The following is a 22,067-nucleotide window of genomic DNA, read 5'->3' on the forward strand; positions in this document are numbered from 1 at the left end:
AATATCAACGAACGTCTGTCAGCTCCATAGCTTAAAGAGTACAACAAGTGTGAGCATAGACTTAGGAAGCTAGAAAATTTAAGGATTGCAAGCAACCAATCTCTAATGGTCCTTGGCAATCACTGAGACCGGCTAAAGCATGGTGTTTACTGTCATTTGCTGCCAAAAAATGTCCTTTAGTGCCAGATGTGAATGCAGTGCAAGTTTATCTGTGTTGTTTTGTTCTCATTACAAGTCGTAATTTTAACATTTTTGTTCTCTCCCCCAAGAGCCACAACCAAAGTTCAGGTACTGGTCACAGGCGATTAGTTGGTACATGGTGAAGGCAGTTGTACATGATTGTCATTGGTTGCGGAAATAAGAGTTGTAATTGAACAGCTTAAGAAAAGTGTCATAACCGAGCATTTAAATATACTCCGACAATTTCACAGCACGGATAAATGTGCAAGAACACTACGAGAAGGAGCCAAAACACGAGCTCATAACGATATCTTGTTCAGCGACACCACAGTCACGTCTCCAGCACCGCCACGCCCACCTCTCGAGTGACTGGAGTACTACAAGTGAGTGCTGGGATAGCAATTTCACACGGCTAGTTTGGCAGCACCTGAGCGTCATACAAACACTTCGTGACGCAATCAAACAGTGGGGCAATAAGGAACTCATTTACTAAATAGAGAAAATGTTTTTTTTTTTCTGGAGCGACCTTTTTCACTCAAAAGTATACGAACAGTTATAAGCGAGCTTACTGCATGATACCTGATGCTTGCTTCATCATCTTCAAATGTGAGGCATTATCTTGGAGGCAAATACAAAGCATGCATTTGCGGCGACCTGGACGACGAAGAATATATGCTGTTGACGTCATTCATAACATCATATCCCATCGATTATGCAAATTTTAGTGTTGGCAGTAACCCAGAAGACAACGATTGTATGTGACGTCACGTAGAATCTTTATTGGAAGCGTAGAACCCCTGTCCGCTACTTGATCGAAATGAGGCAAAAATGGCACAACAGGTTCAATTATAAACCAGTTAGTTTGCGCACTCAGGTCATTCCACGGGTGATGAAAAGGTGTGTAATGCGTTGCGAACAACACAATTTGCAGTTTCCATTCATATGATCGCGCTTAGTACGTACAAACGTAAACGCCAGTAACCTGACATGGGCAGCCATCGACACGAAAAACGCGAAGATGATAACAGAAAACGTGTCACGCAGCGAACACGTTCGGTAATTGCACTGTTTGACGTCACGCAGAAAAGAGCATGTTTTATGTACTGAAAATATTATTATCGTTCAACGTTTTGCCTACGCAACTTTAAATTATAGGGTTATTCAATTTATGGTTTGATATTCTAAATTGGCAGCTACTGCTATGATTTAAAGCCATCATATCATACAAGGGAGTGGGGCAAGGCCACCAAAACCACCCGACTACGCCGATGCACTCAGGTCGGTCGGTTCAGGCTGGAGATGAACACTATTATGAACACTATTATGAACACTATGAACATTATAACACTAACACAGCACAGCTGTAATCTATTTGCGAAAGACAGCTTCAGAGGATGTCCACGTGGCATAACGTGGCACGTGGCACGTGCCCGGTTACATGTTCCCAGGACTAGGAGTTATTAGGTTCATCCGATGCTAGCGGTGTACACGATGAATGTTCTAGGGTGCGCAGCTCACCAGAATTAAATACAGCAAAAACCGTTATCCAACAAGGCAGTGCTTTGGCTGCATCGGTGGGACCGACGCCATATTTATTAAGGAAGGTTTTTCTTTCGTGACTTCCGTGACCTAAACAACCTTTTTTGTCCAGAATATCGACTGAAGAGGTACATTTTCTTGCTTTTTTCAACCTTTGTCTGCATTCACAAGCTTCCCATGAATCATCATCATCATCAAATGCTTTCAAGGCAACAGGTGAACAACAGTCTTGGTGCACTCAACCCAACAACATTTGGCAGGATCAATACGCACTTTGGGCCGTCAGAACCCGCTGTACCAACACTGCGCAAACAGGCAAAGGAAAACAAAACAAAACCTTTCGGCTCTTAAAATCACACTTGAGTACACTTGAGTTTTGTCTTTCGCTTGATGACACACCCAGGATGAGCCAGATACATCTGCATCTTGCATACATTGGTCGACTAAAACCTCTTTTCGTTGCGCGGATGCCGACATGACTGACTCATGCGTTGTGTACGGCAGAGATGATAATAGGAACGGCATGGGCTGAAGCATCCGGTAATCAGCAGTAGGAATGACATTGGCTGAAGCATCCGGTAATCAGCAGTGGTGTACCAATGATCATATTCCACTACATCGCTTCCGCCCCATTCCCTTCAACGTGTCCCTGGCCGAAAGCTATGGAAAGCGCAATTCTTCGGAATAGGACGCACGGAAAGTTGTTATTTCTAATAGTGGCAGCGTTTCTGGAGAGGGGGGTGGGGAGGAGCAGCGGGATAAAGTGGTTTGCCGATGGGCCCCTCCATTTTTGCGGCGGTGGAAAAACTATCTCCCCCTATAGTTTGAGGTGGCCAAGAACCGGGCCTCCGATACGCGGAAATAATTCACTTTTTGTGTTACTAAAAAAGCACAGCGTGGCAATCCCGGGTGCGGAAAGGACCCATCTCAGGCTGGTTAGATCCTATTCCAATACAGAAAAATGCCGGTGTCAGCTTCAGGCACGGGAAGGGCCCATTTCTGGTCTGAAAAACCCCATCGCAGATTCGAAATGGTTCATTTCGCATCAGGACAGGCGCGTGGGAAACTCAGATCCCTCTGTCACCAAGGGAGGGATCTCCGGGATCTGACCAGTGACAAGGGACGAGGAGCCCCAGGGGAACTCGAATTCAGTCAGAGTTCAACTGCATGGGATCGAGGCCCCTAAGCCCAGCCACGGGCCTCTAGCCTCTTTCTATGCATGACCACATTCCTGATCATATATTCAAGTAACCCAAAGCTCTTAGTCGGGACCAAAGACCCTCCAGACATGTACATGCTGCTCTGGAGACGAACAAGAGCCTTGGCGTATCCAGGGGTCACTTGAAAGCCAGGGGTCCCATGGGTCCGTTGTGAAAATAATGTCAGTTAAAAAACAGCAACTACTTATCTCGATACATAGCGTGCTAGTCAAAAACAACTAATACACTTTACTCGTCTATTCTGCCATCTTATAGGCCGTGTTTGTCCTCCGTCTCTCACCGCGGAACTTGATAGGATTATACCGATTGCACTGGTCCAGTCTGATGAGAAAAACAGCATCGCTCCGAGATATTCTATGGTACCGCATCACAGCAACCGCTACCGACCGTACAATGGGCAGGAGAGTTCCAGTTGATATCCTCCAGCGATGAATACGCTTCCTGCTTGGCTGACGGCGCCGCTGGCAGGAGCGGCTCGAGAGCCTCGTTCAGCGGGAGGGGCCCGTGCAGTTCAACGGGCAGCGTGCTCCAGAACAGGGCAAGCAGCAGCACGCAGGCCCACTGGCTTGCGCAGTACACCAGCCAGTAGTCGTCCTCCTTCGTTCGCGGGGCGTCCGGCGCCGCTGCCGGCGCAGACGACCCGTCAGGTCAGCGGGGTGGTGATGTGGACCGCTGACCTCTGGCAGGTCACCTCACCGCAGCCTGACGGGTGAGCGCGGCACGTTACCTGAGGTCATCACCTGCAGCCCATGCGCCGCCGACGCCAGCCGGTCTTAACAGCTGAGCCGCAGCCGGGCAAAACCATTCACCAGCGGTGGTGAGTGTTGCAACACAAACTCGCGGCCAGCTCACCAGCGGTGGTGAGTGTCGCAGCACAAACTCGCGGCCAGCTCACCAGCGGTGGTGAGTGCCGCATCATTAGCCCGGCGCCAACTCACCAACGGTGGTGAGTGTCGCACCATTAGCCCGGCGCCAGCTCACCAGCGGTGGTGAGTGCCGCATCATTAGCCCGGCGCCAGCTCACCAGCGGTGGTGAGTGCCGCATCATTAGCCCGGCGCCAACTCACCAGCGGTGGTGAGTGTCGCACCACAAGCCCGGCGCCAGCTCACCAGCGGTGGTGAGTGCCACATCATTAGCCCGGCGCCAACTCACCAGCGGTGGTGAGTGTCGCACCACGACCCGGCGCCAACTCACCAGCGGTGGTGAGTGTCGCACCACGACCCCGGCGCCGGCTCATGCCGTTTTCAGGTCGCACCGTATGGTTCGGAACGAAATCGGACCTACTCCGCCCTTGCGCTGTCAGGACTGTGCCGGTTTGGGACTGACGGGTATGTGCCCACTACCTCTGGGGAGGGTATGCCGCCGCCTTTTGCATACGTAGCATAAATATATCTGTGTCGGTTCCAATCCCCTTATTGTTTGCACGTTAAAATCATAGGTGATAGCTTATGTATGTCGGAATTTATTTGGAACTTTCTTGGTGCGCATGGTCAAGCCACGTAAATGAAACGCACGCGGGCTGAGAACCTGTTGACGAAAGTGAGAATCAGTAGCAACAGTGTTTTCCCTAAGACACGCTTCGTACGCCAGGCAAGGCTACAGGATTTAACAACATACTGCTAAGCCTTACAGAATGCTAGGCCCGCCTTCATTTACTATGGCTCGTGGGTTTCCGAGCGGCGCCGAGTCCGTAAGAGTAAATCCGGTATGGGAATCGACAGCATTTTAACATGAGGCGTCTGGCCCAGCCGCCGATCCAACTTCACCGACATTTGTCATGCATCATGGAACGTGCAGTAACATAAGACGACTTGATTTGGTGAAGACTTTATTCTTTATGTTTAAGTGAATGATCATAACCGATGTTATTTGCGCGCTAATGGATTAAAGGGAGTGTTCTACATCTGTGTGGGGTTTCGAATTGAAATAGCCATCTTGAAGATCATTCGGTGCAGTTCACAGCCCTGTCCTTCGTAAGATCTAGGCCCTTCTATTTTCTGAGTTGTATTCTCACGAAGATGTGCAGACTGTTTGTGGGAGACTATTTCAAGATTACCCAGGCGCCCATGACGCCATAGTAGCGTCATTGAAGTCCTGCCATTCCATTAGCATTGCAGCGGCCAAGGTAAACAAAAAAACACACGATTGTCCAGTCGTTCATATCTGGCGTTCGTGAGCATGATTTGCAGATATACCGGTCGTCAATTTGCTCCATGGGGAATGAGGACCTGATAGGAATACGTTTGCTACCCGATTACTTGGCGCAGAGTGAAAAATTCTGACCGTCAAACAGTCGTTAGCTCTCCTTTCCATCACCGACGCACGCTGAGAGTTGCGGTTAGCGCACTGAGAGCGCTGCCGTCTACCTATCTGTTCGTTCTCACCTGCCGGGGTGCAGAGCCGGAGGCTGGTTACCTCTCTGTTCGTCCTCCTCAGCTGCCGGAGTGCAGAGCCGGAGGCTGGCTACCTCTCTGTTCGTCCTCACCTGCCGGAGTACAGAGCCGGACGCTGGCTACCTCTCTGTTGGTCCTCCTCACCTGCCAGAGTGCAGAGCCGGAGGCTGGCTACTCGCCCTCCTCACCTGCCGGAGTGCAGAGCCGGAAGCTGGCTACCACTGTGTTCGTCATCCTCACCTGCTGGAGTGCAGAGCCGGACGCTGGCTACCTCTCTGTTCGTCCTCCTCACCTGCCGGAGTACAGAGTCGGAGGCTGGCTACCACTCTGTTCGTCCTTCTCACCTGCCGGAGTACAGAGTCAGAGGCTAGCTACCACTCTGCTCGTCCTCCTCACCTGCCGGAGTGCAGAGCCGGAGGCTGGCTACCACTTGCTCGTGGTGCGTCTTCGACACCAGACACCAAGCGACACCCATGCAGCCGGTAAAGAAGAGATGCGTGAAAATCAGCAGCCTGCGCACAGCCGTCAGCAGCCGCTTCTTCGCCGACGTCTGCCAAAACACCATCACGGCCGCCAACTTGGCGAAGAACTGGGCGCTCGATGTCACGAACCATTGGAGGAAGGGTGCGTCGACGAACGAGACGCAGGCGACGAAGACGTAGAAGCCCGCTGCCACCAGGCCCATGACGAGCTCCACCCAGATGAACGCCACCCAGTAGCCTTGCTGGCGCTGGCAGCGGCGCCGGCGGAACAGCAGCGCCGAGGTCAACGTCTGGGCCATGGCGGTCACGGCGAGAAAAGCACTGCAGGCGGTCGACTCTGGCCAGCACCAGCTGAGCTCCCCAAGGCTGGGCAGCACCGCAGTCACGTGACCGCGCGGTACGGCCAGCGCGTAAGACACGAGCAGCGCCGCCGCGCTGCTGGCACAGAGCAGCAGCGGGGCCAGCTGCTCACATGACACTGGGGTTGGCATTGGCGCAGGTGAGGTGGCTGGCGCTGGGCGGGGCGAGGCCCCCGGTTGCGGCAGTGAATTCCGTTCACTGCCCGCTATGTGGCTCTTGCACATAGCGAGCAGTGACCAAGGCGGCACAGGCGTGACTTGATCAGTAAACAGGGAAAGGAGCAGTGGAAGGAATGGTTCAGGGAGTGGTTAAGCCAGCGGAGATGGCGGAGCAGGGGAGGAAACGTGGGGGAGAGCAATGAAGGGAGCGATGTGGAGAAAAGTGGGGGTAGTGATAGAGGGAACGAGAGCAAGTCGAAGGGTCAACAGAGAACAGTGGGGAAGTCGGAGGGGTTTAGGAAGGGAGGGGAAGAAGGAGCGAGAATGGAGACAGGAAAGGGAGCGAAGGTAGGAACTCAGCGCTGCAGCCTGATGTCCAGAGCTGGCCGAATGTGGGCACGACAGCGATGGAGGCAGCTCAGTGCTGCAGCCTGATGCCTGGACCTGACCTAGTGCCGCGATGGAGGCAGCTCGGTGCTGCAGCCTGATGTCCGGATCTGGCCGAGCGTGGACACGGTCGCGATGGAGGCAGCTCAGTGCTGCAGCCTGATGTCCGGATCTGGCCGAGTGAGAACACGGCAGCGGTGGAGGCAGCTCAGTGCCGCAGCCTGATGTCCGGATCTGGCCGAGCGTGGACACGGTTGCGATGGAAGCAGCTCAGTGCTGCAGCCTGATGTCCGGATCTGGCCGAGTGAGAACACGACAGCGATAGAGGCAGCTCAGTGCTGCAGCCTGATGTCCGAATCTGGCCGAGTGTGGGCACGGCAGCGATGGAGGCAGCTCAGTGCTGCGGCCTGATGTCCGGATCTGGCCGAGTGAGAACACGGCAGCGATGCTCCGACAGCCTGAGCGAAACTGCCGGCCGGTCCCCAGTCAAGCACATCTGTGTTTACGCAGGTGTATCGCCTCGTTGCCATATCAACACGATGGCAGACCGGCATCAGACATAAAACTGGTTTGTCCTTGTTATAACATTGCCCAGGTGTGTCACTTTATATACTTTTAGAGGGGCGTTAGTTTCCAATACTGGTTTGATTCCCTACCCCCCCCCCCCCCCCCCTATTGTTATTGTTTGCATCTTTTTAGCCCCCCATTCATGTCGGAGAAAAACAAAAAATAGCAACATTTACCGTCTTATTTCACAGTCAAACGACAAAACATGGCTTCGCTCCCCTTTTATCCCGGTTGTCGTGCATTTCAGATTTGGTGCCAAATTAGATCCCTGTCTAATAATGCTCAAGCGTGAAAAGGGCATATTTTTCTTCACTATGCTGCCAACTCCGTTATATGCTATACCAGCTTGCAAATGCAGATAGTTCTTTCATAGCATAGCATTTGAATTGGGGCAACAAATGGACTTCAATAATCCCCAGGTTTCCAACGTCACAGAAACAAAAGGATTCGCCAGAAAAAACCACGCTCTTGAAGGGAGCGATATGATGGAGTACTCCTTGCCATGCTGCTGGAAATGCGCCAGCCAACATCACGATCAGATAAGTCTGCCCACCTGACATGCACTACTTTCTATCTTATGGTTGCTAAGGTAGAGCTGCTGTCATTCTTTCAACACTCCAATGCGGAATAAGGTGAGCCCTTGCCATGATATTTTCCACCACCATTTCAGAGTTTCATGGTCCATGAGTCTTTCCCCTGCCCCGCCCCATAAGCAATAGGTACTAGTGTGGTGCTGAGAATGTACATCTGCATGGCCACATATTTAACTCGGTCGCCATATCACAAATCTATACGGACTGAGAGACGCATGATACGTACTTTGCTGCCATTGTTGGCAGTCAAATAGAACTTTCTTTGGTGAGAACTTAAACTTGAGAGTCTCGTGAAATCTTTGAGTAGCTAGTCAAGACGGACAAAGAATGTGGGTCCGAGGAAATGGTGCTGGACTTGTAATACAGCGGCACTGGGTACGAGTTCCAAACCTGTCGCATTGTTTGGCCCGTCTGAAATGGGAAGGTCAGCTGGCAACTGGCCAACGAGGGTCAACCCGAGCCTGGGGCGGCCGTGCCGCAGCACTGTGCGGCACGCACTCCTCTCAGAGGTCATCACTCCCCTCAGAGGTCATCACTCCTCTCAGAGGTCATCACTCCCCTCAGAGGTCATCACTCCTCTCAGAGGTCATCACTCCTCTCAGAGGTCATCACTCCTCTCAGAGGTCATCACTCCTCTCAGAGGTCATCACTCCTCTCAGAGGTCATCACTCCTCTCAGAGGTCATCACTTCTCTCAGAGGTCATCACTCCTCTCAGAGGTCATCACTCCTCTCAGAGGTCATCACTCCTCTCAGAGGTCAGCACTCCTCTCAGAGGTCAGCACTCCCCTCAGAGGTCATGTCCGGCGCAGTGGCGCAGACAAAATTATCCGATGAATTAGATGGCACGGTTTTGGTGGTGGGTTCCGGGTACACGCAAAAACCTATGTATAGGATGTACCTGGGGCCCAAAAACCTGTGTTTAGCATGTGCCTGGGGCCCAAAATCCACGCATGCAAAGCAGTCGGAATAAACCTATAAAAAGCGTACTTACTGTCAGTGTAAAAATATTGCTTGTGGCTTCTCGTTCGCAGATGTCAGGCCCCGCTATTCTGAAGAAAACCGTCGTTTTGCCCCTCGGACCAGATTCGGTGACCGATAAACGGTACCCGTTTCGTCGATCACATTAGTCCGTTTTACGTACATATGTTTGCTGTGAACAACGAACGCCAAGCTTCTCATACAATTGCAGTTTAGCATTGGGTTGCAGTGGGGATGCAAATGCAAGCACACCGCAATGCGATGGGCAAGTACAGTTGCAAATCGCAGTACAATGCGATGGGCAAGTGCAATTGCAAAGTGCAAGACAATGAGATGGGCAAGTGCAATTGCAAAGCGCAGTACAATGCGATGGACAAGTGCAATTTCAAAGCGCAGTACCATGTGATGGACAAGTGCAATTGCAAAGCGCAGTACAATGTGATGGACAAGTGCAATTGCAAAGCGCAGTACAATGTGATGGACAAGTGCAATTGCAAAGCGCAGTACAATGTGATGGACAAGTGCAATTGCAAGCGCAGTACAATGCGATGGACAAGTACAATTGCAAGCGCAGTACAATGCGATGGACAAGTACAATTGCAAGCGCAGTACAATGCGATGGACAAGTACAATTGCAAGCGCAGTACAATGCGATGGACAAGTACAATTGCAAGCGCAGTACAATGCGATGGACAAGTGCGATTGCAAAGTGCAGTACGTTGATTTCTCCCTGGCAATATAGTTTTTGGTTCAATAAAAAATAAAGGATATTTCACAAAAACGCCGGGGCACAACTTACAGCGGCTGAAACCCGAGGAGAAATCGGGTTTTGTTGGTAAATTATGTCAACCCTGTCAGCTAAGCCCCTCCAGCCGATTTTAGAACACTCCTGAGTAGGCCATTGGTATGACGACGACATTGGCAGGCAATTGGCGCGGTAGTAGTCGAGGTATGTTCTGCTGACGTGGTTGCCACATCATGATGTGTATCTGGTAGCACATGCTGCGAGGATGAGAAACGCGGATATATCTGCGCTCGAGTTCAATGCGTAGTGATGTATGCCTAGCTGACATGTGAAGATGAAAAGTGTGGGCGTGCGCTTACTTGACCAATGCATTGGGACCATCAAAACAGCTTTCCAACTTGTCGATCTGAAGAAAGCGACCATTGCATTTTCAACGCCGCCTCGCAAGTCCGTCAAAGAATGGCACAAAATATGGCGACTTTTGACTCTGCTTGCTCTTCCTTCGCGTCGTCAAATATTGTCGTACAATGGTGCCAGCTTTCACGTAACAACATTTTGCAAAAAAATTAAGATATACTTGTCAAGAGGGGGTGTCGCGGGTTTCTTCGCGTAAAAAAACATAGCATGTCGCTGATCTCCAATACCAGTGCATGCCTGGCTGCGTAGTGTTCTGTATAAGGTGACATGATGGATAAAAAGACTTTATACTCAAAACGCTGCTCAGAGTCCGTCAACATGAGATGTAAGGGTTCGTCACCTGCTTCAATGAAACATAGTGCCTTAGTGATTGCTATGAGTTCCGATGTGAACACCGAAGCGTTTGGGGGCAGTGAAAACGACCGGATGACGCCACCGCTCACAAACGCACAGCCTACACCATCAGAGGTTTTAGAGCCGTCCGTGTAAGTATCTGTGTGGCCCTCGTATAACGCTATACGCTCAAGCGCTCTGGATCTCATTATATCTGGCAGTGATACATTTTTTTGTTTATTTCAGTCAGAGATGTGTCTGTGAAGGGTGAGATCAAATGCCAGGGAGGAGTGCCCAGATGACCTGTTCGCTTCACCCTTCAAATGGGAATTTCGTTTTCCTGCAGCAAGGCTTGTATCCGGGAGCCAAAGGTCACAGCATGCGCCCAAGGTGCATGACGAACAAAAGGCACAGCGGACCGCGGAAAAACTGCGTGATATGCGGGATGCCACGGGAACTGTCGCAGCTTAAGTGCATAACGCATGCCAAGCATTTTCCTCCTCGCTGACGGCGACGGCTCGTGAGATTCTACCAGGAGGCTTGGGGTAGGAGATGTACGGAACGCCTCTGTGGTGGCACGTAAAGCGGTGTGGTGGATGGTGTTAATGATCCGTTTCGCGGATTCACGCGCGCTGTCATAAATAAAACATGCATAGTCCAGCTTCGAGCGCATGACTGCCCGATACAGCAGCAAAAGCGTGCTCCGATCTCCGCCATACGATGTGCGCGAAGCACATCTTAATACGTTCAGAGATTTAAAACAGCGTTCACTGGCGCTGCCGCGTCGCCGAGTCCACACCCTGTGACACCCTGTGACGCTCCACTGGACCCGTTCGTGAGCCAGTGGAGGTCTAACCCCAGCGAGGTCTCAGCTAAGCTTGGTGTCTGGCGCCGCAGCACCGCCGAGTCGACACCCTGTGACACCCTGTGACGCTCCACTGGACCCGTTCGTGAGCCAGTGGAGGTCTAACCCCAGCGAGGTCTCAGCTAAGCTTGGTGTCTGGCGCCGCAGCACCGCCGAGTCGACACCCTGTGACACCCTGTGACGCTCCACTGGACCCGTTCGTGAGCCAGTGGAGGTCTAACCCCAGCGAGGTCTCGGCAAAGCTTGGTCTCCGGCGCCGCCACGTCAGACGACGGCGGAAGTGACCGATAGGGTGTCCGCCCAGCCGGCTGCCGAACGGAGCTGGAGCAGCGACGGTGCTGGCGGATACCAGGCGTGGCGACACGCCACCGAGCGGACCTGGAGCGGCTCGGTATGGTGGTGGCTCAGCAGCTCAAACCGCAAATCTCAAACCGCGTCACGCAACTGATTTTCTGATCCGTGAGATGTTCCATCGCAGCTCAGAAACATCACCCGAGCGGCCAGAGGCATTACTCGATGAGCCAGAGGCATTACCCGAGAAGCCAGAGCTCATGTATCCTGAGGCATGCCTCGGTATAGCTCTTCTTGGCTATCTCACCATTCTCTCTAACTCAGATTCGCCTCTTGGCACCCTTTTACTTCTCCGGCCGCCACATCCTGCGCCCTGCTCTTGTTCTTTACCCCCCACCCGCCCGCCTCTGCATTAGTCCGGACCCCACGGGAGGACGCATCTCCTCCCCCTCCCCTTCCCCTTCTGCCCAGTGCCGTGGTTTCGTCCCGGATGGCGTCTGACCACCTATCGCACGTCCTGTGGTCTGGCGTCCGCCCCACCCGGCTGAGAGTCGGCAGTGAGGTACAGTCTCGGTGCCGGACCGGCCAGACGGCCGCCACCCCACCGGACGGTGCACGGCAGGGTTGGTAACAGCTGGTGGAGAGCTGGGGGTCCAGGTCATCCATCAGCGGACGTCAAGAGAGCTCTGGTCAGCAGTCACCAGGCATTCGGAGAGGCGCCAGACGGTGCACGCCAGGACTCATCGTCACCAGTCGGCGGAAGCTAGTAGTGAGCATTACCAGCTGGCGGGCACCGATAGCCAGCATCACCAGTCGGCGGACGCCAATAGCCAGCATCACCAGTCGGCGGACGCCAATAGCCAGCATCACCAGTCGGCGGACGCCAATAGCCAGCATCACCAGTCGGCGGACGCCAATAGTCAGCATCACCAGTCAGCGGGCGCTGACAGCCGGCATCACCAGTCGGTCGACATCAGGAAAGAGGCACTCACCAGTCGGTGGACAGCTCTAGCGTCCCGGATACCACAGCTGTTGCGGCCATGTTGGTTGCAGGCAGCAGGGTGCTTCTGCCGGCATTGGTTCACCTGTCGGTGCTGCTCACCGGCGTTCGGTGCGGCAAACCATTCGCTATGTGCGAAATTCCATGCTGCAAATTCACCCCCGCTTGCAATGGAGCCACCTCTGTCAGCTGCCAGTGTCCCTCCTTAAAGCAGGTAAGGCCAACTATAGACATGACAACTATATACTGTTTGTGACAGCTTGGAATGGGGTGTAGTTTACTGCGAGACATCTCAGTAAATCTTGCTGAGGTATTGCTGATGGCTACCGCTGCTATTGACTGTGCATTACCATTCAAATTGTATTCAGATACCACCACAGCCACAACTGTGCGCCAGTACACTTGCCAATGTTGGGGAAACATGTATAAACCATTTATCAGGCTCACCCCGCTTTTTGAAGCTGCTGCATAATGAAGTAAATTGTTTGTTATCCCAATCCAGGTGGATCATCTTAAAAACTTCTCAAACGCACACTTCCGTAACATATGAAGAACAAAAGCATTAGGTACCTACAGCCTGTAGGAAGCTATCTGATACAAAACGAACATGAGGCTGCCGGTGGCTTGTACAGCTACCCAGCGTACCAATGATTAACAAACTTTAGGGTGTAACAACTAGCTCAGAGAAGTCATAGGAAAGGTGGGGGGGGGGGGGGGGGGTGATGGAATACTGAAGTCAGCACGGGGTGAGGCTCAGTGCCCCGCCCCCGTTTATGCAGAGACGTCTTTGTGGTTTGGGCTAAAATAATTTTCTTGATATCGCATCACCAGCAACCTACATGGGAAAATAACTGCGCATTTCCCCTCCCGTCAAATTAAAAGCTGGTGGCTCTCTAAGCCATGACAGCGATTGCTTCCAGGCAAGGAGCCTTTTTATGCAAGCGTTCTGTTCAGCAGTCCTTAAAATCCACATAGCAATAGGATGTGTTGTTTAATGGCATGTCAAAATGCGTAAATTGCACAAATATCTGTCACGACAGCACAATGCCCGCAACCACACTCAAGTTACCTTCGAAACTGACCCAGATATTTTTACTTAAAAGACATGTTTCACATTTGAAGATATTGAAGAAAGCACCAGATATCACGAAACAAGTTGAGTTCTAACTATCGGTATAATTTTTGAGTGGAAAAATCTGCTTCAGCCGGTACAATTCTCTGTTAGCGAAAACGCTCCTCAATGCGTCATTATTTCATAAGTTCATCCTATCTTGCACAACATTAACTGACAGCCAGTTGGCGGCCGTTTTATTTGGAAATCGCACTCACGAGCGCTGCATATCAACGCCTTGAAAATGGTATACTTCTTGGCTTCGATCACCGCATAGCTTATGAAATGGCAGGATTTAAATGGCAGTATTATAACCCCATGAATGACAAGGTGACTTTGAAATACTCTCCCCGATTTTCGCGGGCATATAGCTCAGAAACTTGGAGGGCTTAGGTCTTTAGGACAGAATTGTGAACAGCACCGAAAGGTCTTCAAAACAGCTATTTCAAATCAATCTAATGTGAAGCACTCCCTTTAAACGCATACCACTATGATACACGTGCTAATCACGCTGGTGCATGTCGTGAACAGCCATATTAAAAACTATGACCTCTAAAAGTCATCGAAGTTCAAGATCAGCGAAGACGCGCCTATGTGGTACTGCTCCATTTGATAACTCTAGTAGCGTTCGACATGCTGGCGATGATGGCTCATTTCATGTACCACCTCATTCAAAGCTATGACCTCAACAGATGTCCAAAATTCAAGGTCATAGCGACTATAATGGTGCATGTCGTTAACTGTTATGTCTTAAGCTGTGATCCAGAGATCTCATTGAGATTTTATATAAATGAAACCGGATTTATGTAATTTGGCTCATATGAATGCCACTAGTAGTGTTGGACATGCTACCACTATGCTTACATGCTGAGAACTGATTATGATGAGAGATGGGACAAGATTATGAAGAGTGCGAGTTCAATGATATCGACTCTTGAGGACCTGTTGAAGCCATACTTTTTAACTCGACTCCAACCAAATTGCGCCGTCGTATTCAGCATATCAAACTTAACCAATGGCACCAGCTTTAGATGAATCGTAAGGGTCCTGGTTGAGTGACTTTTCACTTTGAATGCATTTATTGATCATATTTTTAGTGTGGCGGAAAACGATGTGCAGCATTATAATAATGTTTAACACCACCACTGACATGAGTTTGAGAAACATCGTGGAGGTTAGGGTGTAACGACCTTGAACTTCGCAGATCTTGGCGTTATAGTTGTGAATGTGTCGGGAAACGAGGTGCACCGTGGTAATTACCATGTTGACAATTACTGGTGGATTTGAGCTAAATCATAGCGATCCAGGCTCAGTGCCCTTACACTATGCCTTTCCCTCGGGTGGGGATGAATTTGACCATTCTGAGACCTCAAAAACTAAGAGAGCTAGATGCATCAAATTCATGAGGCGGGCTGGTGTGCATGCATATCACTTGTATCAAATTTTGAGGTTCATAGGCATAGTTCACTGGCATTTGATGTTCACCTTGATGCATAGCATTTGGGGAAAACGAATTTCACTTGACCTTGCATGAAAAGCTTGTCTTCTGGCGCATGCTTTTTCGCTACAGCCAAGATATGCATGTAGAAAATTGTTAAATGTTTGTCTGATAATTATGTTGGTGATGACTTGGGTCGTGCAAGTCCTTCTTGCAAGTCGGGCAAAGACAAATCCTTAAGTCCAAGGCTTCTACTGAGCAGTATCTTACCATCACTAACACCTATTCAACACTCATTCAACACCATTCACTAACACCCATTCAACACCAACGAGTCGACACGTACCGCCAACAGCAGCCTTGTGCTTCAGCGTATTCCTACATCTAATGAATATGCACGGTAACAGGCCGCTCGCCTTATATACTGCTTTCAGACGTAAACGGTCATGAACACGTGGTACAGAGACAGTGTGACATTGCGCCATTATCAACCAATGAGAAACGTATACGATATCGTACGATGACCGGGACTGGTGGGCTAAGCCAATCACAGAGAGTGGAATAACCTCGCGATCCCCAGGACTAGCTGATGCAGCGGTTGATTCGTTAGGCGACGACAGCAACTTTTGAAGGGAGTTTCAAGTCACATTACTGTTGGTACATTACTGGTGAAGCCATGAGGACATACATTGTTTCAGCTTCTGGTGGACCAGAGACCACGCATGGTTTGAATGACGTGCTCTTTCCAAGCACCTGAGCTCGAACGGGGTGGATGCTAACAGCTGCGTATGACCCGCCCGGCCAGGCTGACACAACGCGCGCTGCCCGCCCAAGCGTGACGACACCCGGCTAACGGGTTGGTTATGTGCAGCTATTGGTCAGCGGCCAACTGGACACGTGAAGTGTGGCTAACTAACGTTTGATGCCAAAAGCGGTCAGTATTTTATCATTTATTTAAATAATAATTCATTTTAATAATCTATTTCAATAATAACTCATTTTAATCATTTATTTTAATATTAATTCATTTTCACCATTTGTTTTAATAATAATTCATTTCTTACACACCTGTGGGCGACAGGCGTAGGTGGGATATTTTTGTGTAGCTGTATATATGATATTGGCAACAACTGATTGCAATAATTCCAAGGCTCTCCCACATTTGCACCGCCTGTTGAAACTGAACGCGACAACGTGGAGAAAAAAAGGTGTGAAGAAGAAACAAAAAAGTCAATGAGCGGCTGAGAACGTCTGTTGTGCACCTGCTTTTCAACCAGCTGCTTTCATGGACTCTAAAGCGCACCAGGGAATGACATGAAAAGCATGCCAGGTCATTATACATTTACACGAAATGGGTTCCAAGACAAACGGGGCAATGCGCCTAGGACTTTTGAACACTAAAGAAAGGAAGGATACCATCAAATTAAAAATGAAAGCTAAAAAAACCAAACCAATAATGATAGTTGGAAATAGACCTCGGACCAGACAACGGACGCTTTTTATACTGCTGGCTGCCCTGGCTGCCGAAAGCCTAAGTGTCATAGCTTCTTAAGTGTCATAGTGTCAGTTCTAAGTGTCATAACTTCGTCATCGGGTGAGAAACTACAGCCAGATGACCGGGCTGTGGGTTGGACGCAATAGTGCTACACTTGATAATGCTGCATGAAACGTATTTTGTTTCAGATCCCCCTAATCAAGAACGAGATACCACCGACTGTTCAAAACATCCAGATTTCAAACTCGTCAGCTGTTAAAATCCAGAGTCTCGCCTTGGAACAGTTGACGTCATTGAAGGCTGTCACGATTACAGAAGTAGAAAATGTCACCATACGGTACGAAGGCATGAGGCTTCAAGAATCTAACAGCATGCGCACCTTGGGAATTCGCTTTGTGAAAAAATTACGTATAGAAAGCTCAGGTCTATCTGGCTTCTGGTCACAAAACACTACAATTACCTTTGAAGACATTCAAAAGTGCATTGCCTCGCCAAACGCCTTCACATACACTTCCAGCTCTTTGGGACCCGACATGGCCCTGATTCGCGTCCGGCTGTTGACGGCACCACAAGTGTTCACATCAGCAGTCCGTCATCTGCTCATGACGGGCGGGAGAATAAGCTGCGAAGAAAAGCTCTTCGCTGGGAGTATTCACCATCTGGAACTGTCCAATATGACAGTAGATGCCGCCGATAAAGGATGTTTGGATGGCTCGGATGGATGGGCAAAGCTGACTATTCATTCGGTGCTCTTCTCTGACACTGCGCCTTTCGCCCTCTCTGGTAACATTCAAGAAATGATCATCAGCGACACCAACTTCACAAAGCTGCCAGAAAACGCTATTCACGTGAATGTCACTTGGCTGAAGATCAGTAACTCACGTTTTGGGACGCTTTCTTCCAACGGACTGAGCGTGAACGCTAGCGGTTCGATCGAGCTCACGAATAACACTATCAACCACCTCAAGCCCCGCGGTCTGATTGGTCTCCGTGTAAGCAAAAGCACCGTGGGTGCTGACCAGCCACTAATCATAAGGGACCTTCTGATTCATAACGCTTTCCGCGGGTCACTGGCGTTCTCTGAGGGCACGCTGGTCTGCTTGAGCGGCCTCGACGTGCGTTCGCCGCCCGCGTGTCCGGCGAGGAAGCAGACACGTCGCTTGGTGTCCGCGAGCACATCTGAGCCGCTCAGCCAGGTGCTTTGGCAGCTCCAGAGCAGGTGTCTCGCCGACGCCGACGCCGCGACGTCTCCCGCCAGCGGCGACCCTCGCTGTCCCGGAGTCGCCAGCGCCGGTCATGGACCCGGACAGTTGGACAGCCAGCACCGGCTGGCGCTCTTCGGCGGGCTCGGGGTCCTGCTGGTGCTGGCCGTGGCGCTGGCGGCCGTGCTGATCGTCCGACGTCGCAGGAGCCGCCTCGTGCTGGCCGCGTCCTGCGTCTCACCAGCAGGGGGACATCGGAATGGGGCAGACAGTGACAGGATAGGCGGGCCAAACGTGCAAGCAAGTGGCGCCGGTGACTCAGAGTTTGATGATGCGATGTACGAGGAGATTAAGGAGGATCTCTTCCAACTTCCGCCAGCTGATACGGCGCGCCCAGAGGGTCCCGTATCAACAAGGGCTCCCGATGAGGTCCCACCACCACCACCGTCACCACCACAGCAGCCCTTGCTCTGGGAGGAGCTTCTGTCCACAGAGAACCTGGTAGACAACGAGCTGTACATTGCCAGCGCCGAGGGAGCGGTGCCCGTTGCAGGTGGCGCCACCAGCGCCGCAGACGACGGCTTATAAGGGGCGAGCCCTGGCTGGCTCTGTCCGGCTCAGGCTCAGCTCTGCTAGTGATCGCTATTGGTCGTTGTGTGCTGTCACAGGGGTGTTTTGCTACCGCACGCTTTGTTGGTACTTGCTTGGGGAGTTGTGCCGGGCAGATTCGTGCAGCGGACGTCACTGCTCTCAGGGGTACCTTTACCCTTTGCTTCCGTTAGTTCTGTAGCTGTTGTTGGTACTTGCTTGGGGAGTTGTGCACGGGGAGGTTCGTGTAGTGGACGTTGCTGTACTCGGGAGTGCCTTTACCCATTGCTCCCGCTAGTCCTCTAGCCGTGTCCATCCATATCCATCCCCTATCCGTTCCCGATCAGCTGCGCGCACCTGCTATCCATTCGTTTGTATTTGTCTATGAAATAGTCCTGAACTATCAAGGAGTTTCATGGAAGCTCATTACTTACTCCTTTGCGTTGTGGATTACAAAAGTAGTGTGAACGGAGCAAGAACGGTGTACACTAATTGTGACTGAAAGAACTATAAGCGGCAAGTGTCTCCAAGTACGTCTGGAAGAAGTATGTCTGGACTGTGCAGGCATGTCTGCATGCATCTATCCGACATTTCGTGAAAACCTTGCTCCAGCCCGTCCCCATGCTCAAATCTTTCCCCGAATCTGTACCTAGCTTGGTCCGGCATCCATTTTATACGTGAACCACTCGATAAAATCCGCCCTTGATGGTCGCTACCGTGTGGTTGTCATTTGCTAAATATAATGTGAAAAGATGTGAGCGAGTGAACTGAACGGATGTATTTAGAACTAGAACTGCGTTGATGAAAAAGGCGAAGCTGAAGACCATTGCTGTCCTGCCAAGGTCCTGGTGTGTTCTGCCTACTGTGGAATGTGTTCACCAATTATCGTCATGTATTGCCGGAGCCGGAACCGAATGTTAAAATACAACGCGGCAAGCATCGAAAAGTTTGGATCGTGACTTGAATAATCGGCAAAGAACTGGTTTAGATGAAGGTGGCTGCTGAAGATCGGCATTCGCCCCCACCCCCCCCCCCCCCCCCCCAGTTCACGTGAGACCATTCCGTGCGCCGGAAGTCATTTACGCCAATAGCAAACGTCGGGCTCAACGACACCATCCAGTCGTGCAGATTGAGGAGAAGCATCATGGGTGGGCGTATTCCCGCCTCATGTGCCAACGCTTGCGAAGAACAAAAAAGTGGCCGTGTTGGTTCGTGCCGAGGATGCATGTGGCGGGTTTGCGGGCGCACTGAGTGCAGTAAAAGTCGAATTCGGGAGGCCTCAACTCGTAAGCCGTCGTTTTCACAATGGAGGGAGCCGGACGGGTGGTCCGATCATCCGGTTAATGGCACCTGAAGCAAGCGGCAGATTACGCTCTTGGTGCATCACCCACGTCTCTGTGTGCCAAACTTCTACCCGGTTCCCAAGTTCATGTTCACTCTTTTTCTGGCCGTTTGCTTTAACTCGTTATCTACCGAACTGAATATGCCCCTCTCGCGTCCACTGGCTCATGCCTCTGGGCTTAAGGCCATGAAGGATGCTGATGCAATGCGTCATAATTCATGGCGAAGAGAAAGGACCCGGTTTCTTTTGACGAGTCATCGCTGTTTGAGTCTTCCTCTGGTCGGGTTGACCTTTCCTCGCCAGTATGACGAGCGGTTCATACCGACACAGACGTTGCGTCATTCGATCGTTGCCATGGGAACGGCGAACCAAAGCGGTGCAGTCATCTTTGCAACGCTGCAGCCCTCGGTCTTTATGTGGGATATCAGTTGGAGATTGCCGATCTAGGCAGAACAGGTAAAGAGAAAAGTAAACGTCGTCGAGACAGGTATGTCACCTTGAAACCAGACAGTTTGACCTCTACATGAAGCTAGGTTAGCGGCACTTGATAATCTTTGGGGTCGAAATGCCACTTGTAGGTGAAGGAGCGACAATTAGAGAAAAACATAACAAAACAGATAGGCGACTCTACCGGAGTGGCTTTTCTGCCAGCTCAGGCCCGAAACGTGACAATGAAACGTTGGAGTTGGGTAAACCACCGCTACATGGTTAGACCATATAAACTATTAAGACCGCCATAAGACGGCATTACAGTGCATCGCCGGCATGCACAAGCCAGGGCGCGTGCGGGGCGGGAGAGCGCTTAAACGCCGCCCAGCTGGCAAAAGTGGCGCGGCTCAGATTCTGGTGGCTTCTTCTGGACCGCACAGTTGCAGATTTTTGCAGGCGGTGCTGCTGTTTTTTGCCACTCAAAACTCGCCCGCTCCGCGGTCATGTGCGGGCTCGGGACCATGGTCCGCGCCGATGCCACTGGAATTGGTTTTCATGGGCCTGGTGACCTGCCTCCAGAAAATTCCCTCAGAATTATACATGCATGTTGGTCGTGACATCGCTTTGCTCAATGGGTGGATGCGTATACCCGCGCGACAAGCGGGCCTGTGCGATGGCATCGACGCTAGTCACAGAGTTAAATGCCCATGTTGGCGCCATGAAACGTCTTCATTCAGGCCGGGGATGGAGTTTTGAGGGTTTCGAAATCGATGTGCAAGTAACACTACCTGTAAGCAGGCATTTACGTGTATTTACGATAGGCAGCTTGCAAAAGCCTTGGTTCAACGCTGTTGATCAAGCATCCGTTAACTGACATGCAGTTTAATAACGGATAAAGGGTGTCGGCAGCCAGCGGAAGCAACTTAGTTGCACAAATACACTTTGCAGGATCGTGTGGGATTTTCACGACACCAGTTGCGGAAGTAAGACGCGTATGGACCGAACTAAAGCCATAGCAGAGTGAGGCTTTTTCGCGTAGGCATTTTTAATTTTTTTCGGGCAAAGACGAACAGGATGATCTGCAAGTTCCTCGTCGAGCAGCTTCCGCTTCATGTCTCGGAATCCCTCCGCCGTGCGGCATGCTGGTCAGCAGGGCAACCACGAATTCTTTGCGCCTCCCGGGCCTTGTGCTGACCCTCGCAGCTCTTCTCCAGGGCGCCCATGTACCGCTCCAGTGGCGTTAGGGCAGGACGCACCACACCCGATGCTGAAAAAAACAGATGTGAGGAGTTATGCGCAGGAATTGTCTTACGTTATGATAGAAACCGCTCAGACCGCGGTCTCGTTCGCGACGACAAATGACGCAACGACAAATTCATTCGGAAGGCGTTTTTTGCAGGTAGTTAACCAATGACACACAATGGACAAATGTGCTATCCCAAGACGTAACCGCCAAGCGGGCATCAGTCTGACTATCACGATAAGATGATGATGATTGATGTTATAGAGCGCGTCAGCTACTGGGGCCATTTTGCGCTCTCCTCACATTTTACTCGCACGGCGACTTTAGGGTGCTATTGAGCTGATAGGACTTGAAGAACTGATAATTGCAAAACATATGACGTCACGTCCTACACCGTGCGACGGTGTTAATTCACTGCCACCACAATTGCACCACGGAGTTGTGGACCAACACCTTTCAACTACACACGGAAATAGGACTTCTCAGACTGTCGCGCGGTGCCGACGTTGTCGGCTGGCGGCGTTTCGGGCCACACCTGCCGGGCGTCGGGGAGACTCCAGCCATCACCGCAGTCCTCCGAGGTCGCAGGTGTGTCGGGTGAAGACAGGATGGTGTTTCGGGTTAGGTCCCTAGCATTGTTGATGGCAGGGATGGAGCAGCCATGAGGATATCTAACGATCCTTCTGAGCTGGACGAGCGGGGGACAGCA

At 51.2% G+C, this 22,067-nt stretch overlaps 1 protein-coding gene across 1 annotated transcript; it reads left to right on the forward strand.

Moving 5' to 3' along the window:
- The first annotated feature begins 12,546 nt into the window (after positions 1-12,546).
- Positions 12,547-18,344, forward strand: LOC119113476 (uncharacterized). The gene is made up of 2 exons (XM_037237785.1): positions 12,547-12,724; positions 16,743-18,344. The coding sequence occupies exons 1-2, from the start codon at positions 12,551-12,553 to the stop codon at positions 18,342-18,344; spliced, it is 1,776 nt and encodes a 591-aa protein (XP_037093680.1). The 5' UTR covers positions 12,547-12,550.
- The last annotated feature ends 3,723 nt before the right edge of the window (positions 18,345-22,067 follow it).

The sequence above is a fragment of the Pollicipes pollicipes genome, unplaced genomic scaffold, assembly GCF_011947565.3.
Source record: "Pollicipes pollicipes isolate AB1234 unplaced genomic scaffold, Ppol_2.1 Scaffold_7262;HRSCAF=8765_pilon_pilon_pilon, whole genome shotgun sequence".
NCBI classification, from domain to species: Eukaryota; Metazoa; Arthropoda; class Thecostraca; order Pollicipedomorpha; family Pollicipedidae; genus Pollicipes; species Pollicipes pollicipes.

Bases quoted from the DNA above. Each gene is read 5' to 3' on its own strand.
- LOC119113476 (XM_037237785.1), top strand. From the start codon at position 12,551: ATGTTGGTTGCAGGCAGCAGGGTGCTTCTGCCGGCATTGGTTCACCTG. The intron at 12,725-16,742 runs GTAAGGCCAACT...ATTTTGTTTCAG, and splicing joins AGTGTCCCTCCTTAAAGCAG to ATCCCCCTAATCAAGAACGA.